Source organism: Balaenoptera ricei, chromosome 15 (genome assembly GCF_028023285.1).
Source record: "Balaenoptera ricei isolate mBalRic1 chromosome 15, mBalRic1.hap2, whole genome shotgun sequence".
NCBI classification, from domain to species: Eukaryota; Metazoa; Chordata; class Mammalia; order Artiodactyla; family Balaenopteridae; genus Balaenoptera; species Balaenoptera ricei.
Window position 1 is genome coordinate 26,492,789 of NC_082653.1, and position 7,117 is coordinate 26,499,905.

At 55.3% G+C, this 7,117-nt stretch overlaps 1 protein-coding gene across 1 annotated transcript; it reads left to right on the top strand.

Moving 5' to 3' along the window:
• The first annotated feature begins 250 nt into the window (after nucleotides 1-250).
• On the top strand, nucleotides 251-3,075 carry LOC132349507 (uncharacterized protein C20orf203). The gene is given in 5 exon segments (XM_059897895.1): nucleotides 251-266; nucleotides 2,722-2,777; nucleotides 2,779-2,820; nucleotides 2,822-2,950; nucleotides 2,953-3,075. Coding segments are annotated over 5 exon segments (366 nt in total).
• Nucleotides 3,076-7,117: the final 4,042 nt, after the last annotated feature.

A 7,117-nucleotide genomic window follows, 5' to 3' on the forward strand; every position in this document is an offset into this window, starting at 1 on the left:
CCACCAGGGAAGCCCTTAATTACATTTTTGAAGTGTTCATTGCAAATGCATAGCGATGCAATTGATTTTTGTATATTCAGCTTGTATCCCACAGCTGTGCAGAAATTGTTTATTAGTTCTAATATTTTTTGGTGGATTCTTCAGAATTTTCTATATACATTAGTCATCTACAGATAGTTTTACTTCTTCCTTTGCAATCTGGATGCCTTTCTTTTCTTGCCTTAGTGCCCTGGCTGGAACCTCCAGTACAATGTTGGACAGAAATGGTGAGAGTGGACGTTCTTCTCTTGTTCTTGATCTCAGGGGGAAAGCACCCAGTCTTTCACCATTAAATGCAATACTCACTGTAGCAAGGCTCATTTTAGGATTTTCTGGAAGGTTGGCTGTTACAGCCTCACTACTAGTGTGTATGAATGGGACCCCAGTCCCCTTGCCAAAACAATAGCCCCGAGTTTAGAGGTGAGGACCCCAAGGCCAGGGAAGGGAAGTGTTGCATGCCTCATGACACGGCTGCTCAGCCGCCTTCCATCCAGCTGTCCACAGTCACTGGGGAGTCAGCCTCCTGGACACTCAACCTTCCCTCCCCTAGTAGGGATGCCTTGAGACCCACCAAGGGCAGCCACTGGTACAGAGGGAGGCCTGGGTTCTGTTCTTGGCTTGACCACTAAATTGCTGTATGATCTTGGGCATGTTGCTCCATTCCCCCTTCCCTGGGCCTCAGTGTTTCCATCTTTGCAGTGGGAGAGGTGGTCCACTCTAAAGTCCCCCAGCTCTGACCACTCACCCTTAAACCCGCAGCTGCTTCTGCCACTGCCCGGAAGGACCACCAGAGGGCGCCCCAGACCAGCATTTGGCCCAGCTCTGGTGCAGGGGGCCTTAGGGAGGCTGAGAGGCAGGGCGTGTTTTCCAGGAGCCACTAGCTTTGCTTACACAGACTTCCTTGTGGCTAGACCTACCCAAGCCGTCTCCCCATTCCTATGAGCACTGATGTCTGAGAAGGGAGGATGGAGACATTGCCCCCAAGGCCAGTGACCTTGCACTCATCCCTGTCTGCTTTGGGTTGGCTGCATAAGGCCCAGGCGTCCCAGTGTCAGGGCCAACAGCCTTGAGTTTCTCAGCCTCAAAAGGTTTCCACTGTCACTAGGCTTCTTATGGCTGAGGCACCCTTCCCCCACCACATTACCCGGCAGTACAAAGCCCCTATCCCGGAGAGGGCTTGGCTGCCTCGAAGGGACACGTCACAGCCCATTTTGCATATGGATGGATTCACGATGGGGGCCCTGGACAGCGTAGTCTTGGAAACCACGACATCCAGGACCCCCAGATACCTCACGTGACAGACCCCAGAACCACAGAAATAGGCACCATAGACCTCAGGGACCACCTGGCACTTCCCAGAGCAGAGTGTCTCACCTCCTTTCTGAAGGGTTCTCCTGGGAGCACCAGAGGGGCTCTATCAGGCCCTCTGAGACTCCCCTAATGCTGATTTCACCCTCCAAACAGAAGCAGAACCTTTGCTTTGCAAATCAAGCCCCGAGACAAAGCAGCCTCTCCCAGCCTGTTCCCCGGAGGGATGCCGCAGCCCCCGCCCACCCGGATGCCTGCAACTTGCCTTGCATTCCATTACTTGTGTATGTTTTTTCTCTCCCCTTCCAGACCGGGCCCCCTTGAAGGCAGAGTGACTCTCCCATGCTCCTCAGTTCCCTCCGTGGCAGCTGGTTCAGGACTTGGCATCCAGTAGGAGCTCAACAGATGTCACCATGGGAATCCCTATCCCATCCTGTCCTCCCACTCAAGGACTGGGGCTGCCTCTGCCCCTCACTTAGCTGTGTGGCTTTGGGCCACTTGCTGAGCCTCTCTGAGCTTCCACTCTGTTTTCTTCTTTGCTGCTCTACTTCCCTCAGAAGATTGCCGGGGTCAGAGAGAGCGTGAGAGCCCTGGAGTGAAGGGTGACATGCTCTCCCCATGTCAAGTGCAGTTGTCCTCAGAGCACAGGGCTGCACGCGGAGGTCACAAGGAAGAGAGGCAGGCGCCAGGCCACACCCTCCCGAGTGCCCCAGTTTTCAAATAACAATGGCAGTGGCAGACATTTCCTGGGCCTGTTCCATGGACCAGACACTGTGCTAAGTATCTCACCCAGATTCTCTCTCTTGATCCCCTCTGTGACCCTTCGAGTAGGCAGCATGACCATCCCCAGCTTTGCAGACAGGGAAACTGAGGCAGGCAGCAATTAGCTACGTTGCCTGAGGTCACACACTTGGCCAGTGCCGGGGCTGGGACTTGGACCCTGGTGTCTGGCCTCTGGAGCGCGTGCTCTTAGCTACTGAGCCTGCTCGGCGAAGCTGACACGGGGCAGGGATGGGCAGCCCTGGGGTCTTTTTGTCCACTCTATAGGAATCTTCAGGGGTCAGAGATCATTTGTTCTGACCTTCCCGTTTCAGGACTGGAGCACTGAGGCCAGAAAGGAGAGCCTCCCTCAGTCTCTCTCACACACCAGGGCATCTGGGGCAAAGCAGGACCCCGGCAACATCTGCCAGGGAAACTGGGTGATGCCTAAGCCCATGAAGTCTCAGAATCTATGATTCTAAAAATTATCCTGGGGCCTCATTCCCAACAGCCAGCCTCTGTTGTGGTTAGACTCGTTTGCCCAACTTTGGGGTCTTGGTGGGGGGTGATAGGGAGTACTCAAATGCTCAGAATGATGCCCACCCACCCGCCCAGATGCTGGGCACCAACAGGCTCCTTCTCCCCAGCGCCCAGCCCCTTATCAGGAAAGGAATTTGGGTTGGTGGGGAGGGGGAAGTCCGAGGCCCCTGGCTCCAGCAAGGTGGGTAGGAGAGATAGGGAAGTGGGGAGGGGGCCACGGGAGTCCTGCTGGGAGGGCCAGAGGCCGGAAGGGATGCCCAGAGCCAGCGTGGGGGGGTGGGGTTTGCCAAGCGCTGTCCTTGCTGGCCCGGCGCTGCGACATGGTTCCAGGGCTGCTCCTGCCTTCCATCCTTGCCAGGCAAGACGCCGGCACCTTTAATTAGCAAGCAGCAGCCTCTCCCCGATTCATCACAGTCACTGTTTAATTAGCCGCACACAAGGCGCCCCTACCCCCCAGCTCTGGGTTGAGCAGCCTGCCTCTCTCACGGAGGCTGCCACCACCTCATGGTGTCCCCTGCCACCACCACCCCCCATACTTATTCTGCTCCCCAGAATGGGGGATGGGGCGGGCACGCCTGGCTGAAACCTCAAGGAGATTCTGGGCACTGAGGCTTGTATTGAAGGCATCCAGCAAACATTATTAGGGCCTCGAGTCTGCGCCAGGCTGGCGCTGGGCGGAACCCAGGCTGGACGGGGGTGGCCGCCTCGGTCCTGTGTGCCTGCTGGGGCCGGCTTTTCCCTTTGGGAGGTTTTGCTCCCACCCCACATCCGGAAAGGGACGGCCATTTCTTCCTGTTCCTCCCTGTCCCAGAGCCCAGCAGGCTCCCCGAGAAGGCTGCATCTTCCGGGATGGAGAGGGTCCATCCTCCAGCCCCACCTCCCCCAGCCGCAGATCCCGGAGGCCCAGGCCACGGGCAAAGGGCAGGGGTGGGGGAGTCTCAGCTGCGCTCTGCGTCTGCAAGGGCCCTGGGAGTCGGGGACCCACGAGTGAGCCCACAGGCTGTGGCTGAACCGGGCTCTCTGTTTCCTTGAAGCAGGGCGGGGCTGGGAGCCCTGGGAGCGACACCCCACACCCTTCCTGCAGAGCCTGGGCAGCTGCCGCCTCGGGGCAGCCAGCTGGAGGCAGGAGGCTCAGGTTCCAGCCCAGCCCTGCGCTCTGGTCCATCTGTGGCTTCAGGCAAATCAGCCACACTGGGGCCTCAGCATCCTGGCCGCAGAAGGGTGCCGACCCCCAGCTCTGACGTGGACTAAGGACTTGGAAGGATCGGCATTTATTCTGGTTCCTGAGGGAAGGGCCAGAGCCCGTCTGCCCTGGTGCTGACCATCTGTGTGCTCACCAAACTGCACTGGCCTCAGTTTCCCCACAAGTAGCAGCTACCTCATGGGTTGTCGTGAGGATTAAATGATTTACCATGTTTAGTGCACTCAGAACAGAGGGAGTCCTCAGTCATCATTGGCCGTTTTTGCCATTATTTCCCTTCCTTTTATCCATCAATATTTACTGCCAGGTATGAGGGCGTTGGTGGTGAGTGAGTGAGGTGACCTCCCTGCTTTCAGTTTTCCTTCCAGTGGGGGAAGCAGCTGAAAACAAGTAATAAATAAAGGAAAAGTATAATTTCATGTGAATTAAGTCTGCAGTTTAGTTAACGGTAATCTATCAGTGTTAATTTCTTAGTTTTGACAGATGTACCACTGTTAGGTAATGGACTGACATTGGGAAAACTGAGGGAAGGATATACAGACACCCTTTGTACTGTCTTTGCAACTTTTCTGTGAATTTAAAATTATTCCCTAAAAATAGTTTATTCAAAATATACAATTTGGAAAAAAAAGAAAAAGAACAAAAAGGGGAATTCCCTGGCAGTCCAGTGGTTAGTGCTCCACGCTTTCACTGCTGGGGGCCTTGGTTCAATTTCTGGTTGGGGAACTAAGATCCTGCAAGCTGCGTGGGCGGTGCAGCCAAAAAAAAAGAAACAAAAAATACAATTTGGGGTAATGGTAAGTACCAGGAAGAAAATAAACGGGGGCAAGAGATAAGGGAGGGGGTGGGGGGCCATTTTAGAGAGGGTGATCCTCTCAGAGGAGGCAGCATTGGGAGAAACTGAGTGATGGGAAGATCAGGGGAAGACGAGTCAGGGCGAGGGAACCGCAGGTGCAAAGGCCTGGAGGCAGGAATTGGCTTGGGAGGTTTGCGGTCCACCTGCAGGGTTGGAGGGGGCTTCGTGGATAGAGATGAGCTCCGAGAAGTTGGCAGCTTTCCTTCAACGTCATTTTACCCTTTTCAAAGGACAGGAGGGAGGAGGGAGACCCTGGGCTGGGAACTGTATCTGGCCCTTTCCACGAATTAGCACCTCACTTCGTCCCTACAGTCACCCTGTGGGGGAGATACCAGCATTTTCATTTACAGGTGAGACGGTGGAGGAACAGAGACTCAGCCCACGTCCTTCTCGGTAAAAGTGACAGGCCTGTGCTTGGAAGGAGACACCTCATGGCCCTTGAGGCTGTGCTGGGGACTTGCTGGGAGACATGGAGTGGGCTAAAAGGCAGGGCCTGCACAAGGCCTGAGTGTGGCTGTGGAGGGGTAGGCCAAGCAGGAAGGGGGCACCCGAGAGATGGGGTCTCTGGCCAGCACAAGGCTGTGTGCAAGCGCTAGAGAGCATCTTTGTACAATAGTTTTGTAATCAACTTTGGAAATAGTAATACACATTTGTAATACAAAATTCTGAAGGTACAAAACAACATATAGAGACAAGTTAAGGTCCCCCCCACCACAGTTTCCTTCCCTCAGAGATGCCCTCTGAGACCTGTTTCTTGTGCATCTTTCCAGAGCAGCACCTTGACCACAAACAACCAGCAGTCCCCGTGGGCCTGCCAGGCACCACCTGCCAGAAAGCCCTAGACGTACAGTTGTCGCTTTTAATCCTCATACCAACCCGTGCCGTGTATATATATCAGTCCCTCCACTTAAAATTGGAGTAAACTGAGGCACAGACAGGTTAAATCACTTGTCCAGTGCCACACAGCTAACACAGGGTTTGAACTCAGGGACTCTCTGACAACATTGTATAGATGAAGAAACTGAGGCACAGAGAGGTTAAGTAACCAACCCCAGGTGACCCAGCAAGGAGGTGGAGGAGCCAGGACTTGAGTCTGGCAGTCTTGATCCTGCACCTACACCCCTGAGCACTGCACTGTACTGGGAGAAAGGACCCCAACTCCAGAGTCAGCCGCATCCAGGAGTGATGCCCACCACTGCTTGGCTGCCTGGCCTTGGACGAGTCACTGTCTTCTCTGTGATCTGGCTCCCCACTCAGGATGGAGAAAAGGAAGCCTGCCAATCAGACGGCTTAGGGATGAGGGAGGGTGGAGGGAGAGGCCTCTGGCGCACAGTGGCGCTTGGGATGTTGCTCTCCCCACCGTCCGATGGGCGCTTCCTGTGAAGGGCAAGGGGAAGGATGTGGCCAGGTAGGTGTTTCAGGGGGCCGGGAGCTGAAGGTGGGGTGTCCTTTCCCTGCAGCTGTGCAGACAAAGCAGATGAGAGGCCCCCCCCACCTCCGGGAGCGGGATGGGTGGAGCCCTCTCCCCACCCCACAGCCACACTGCTGACTGAGGAATTCTGGGGAGTCAGGAGAGGGAAAAGGGGTTTCCAGAGGTTTGTGCAGTGGGCCTAACACCCCAACCCAGGCTGTGTGCCAGGACCCTGCAAGGTGGGCGGGGCAGGATGCAGGGACGGAGGCTGCAGCCAGGAGCCACAGGAACGACCGAGAGAAAAGGGGCCCAGCCCAGGTGCCGGCTCAGGCTGGGTTCCCAGGGGTGTGGTCCTCACGCCAGCAGGGTCGCCGCAGGCTGGTGGGCTGGCTTTCAGCTTAGCAGGCTCAGAAAACTGATTTTTCTACCTCTCCCCTGCTGTGCCCCAGGGATGATCAGAGGATTGGGGCCGAGACAGCCCAGTTCTCCAGGACATGGACCAAAAAACCCAAAGCCAGTTTCTTCATGGACAACGTGGACCACACCATTAAGGGCCAGACTACATTAGTCTCCCCTCCGATTCCCTTCCTCATACCCCAGGCCTGGGGAGCCTGGGTTAATAATGAGAGGGGCCTGGGGATTGAGGTATGAAAGGCGGTGTCAAAGCATTTGTCAGTGATCTCAGCCAGGCCGCCCAGAACAGCACAGGCGGGGTGGGGATGGGGGAGCAGGGGCGCCGGGACTGGGGAGGTGAAACCCGGCTTGGGTTTGAATCCCAGCTCTGCTTTGTCCCTGGTCATGTTAACTTACCACTATGAGCCTCGGTTTCCCCATGTGTAAAATGGGGTTGTTATCAGAATCGAGATCTCATCATAATGGTAGAGCTTCTTACACAAAGCACAATACGTAGTAGGTGCTCAGTAAATGTTACTCTCCTCCACTGACTAGCTGATTAAGCTCATTTTCTAAACTCTACAGGCCTGGAGACGAATTTTGGCACTTG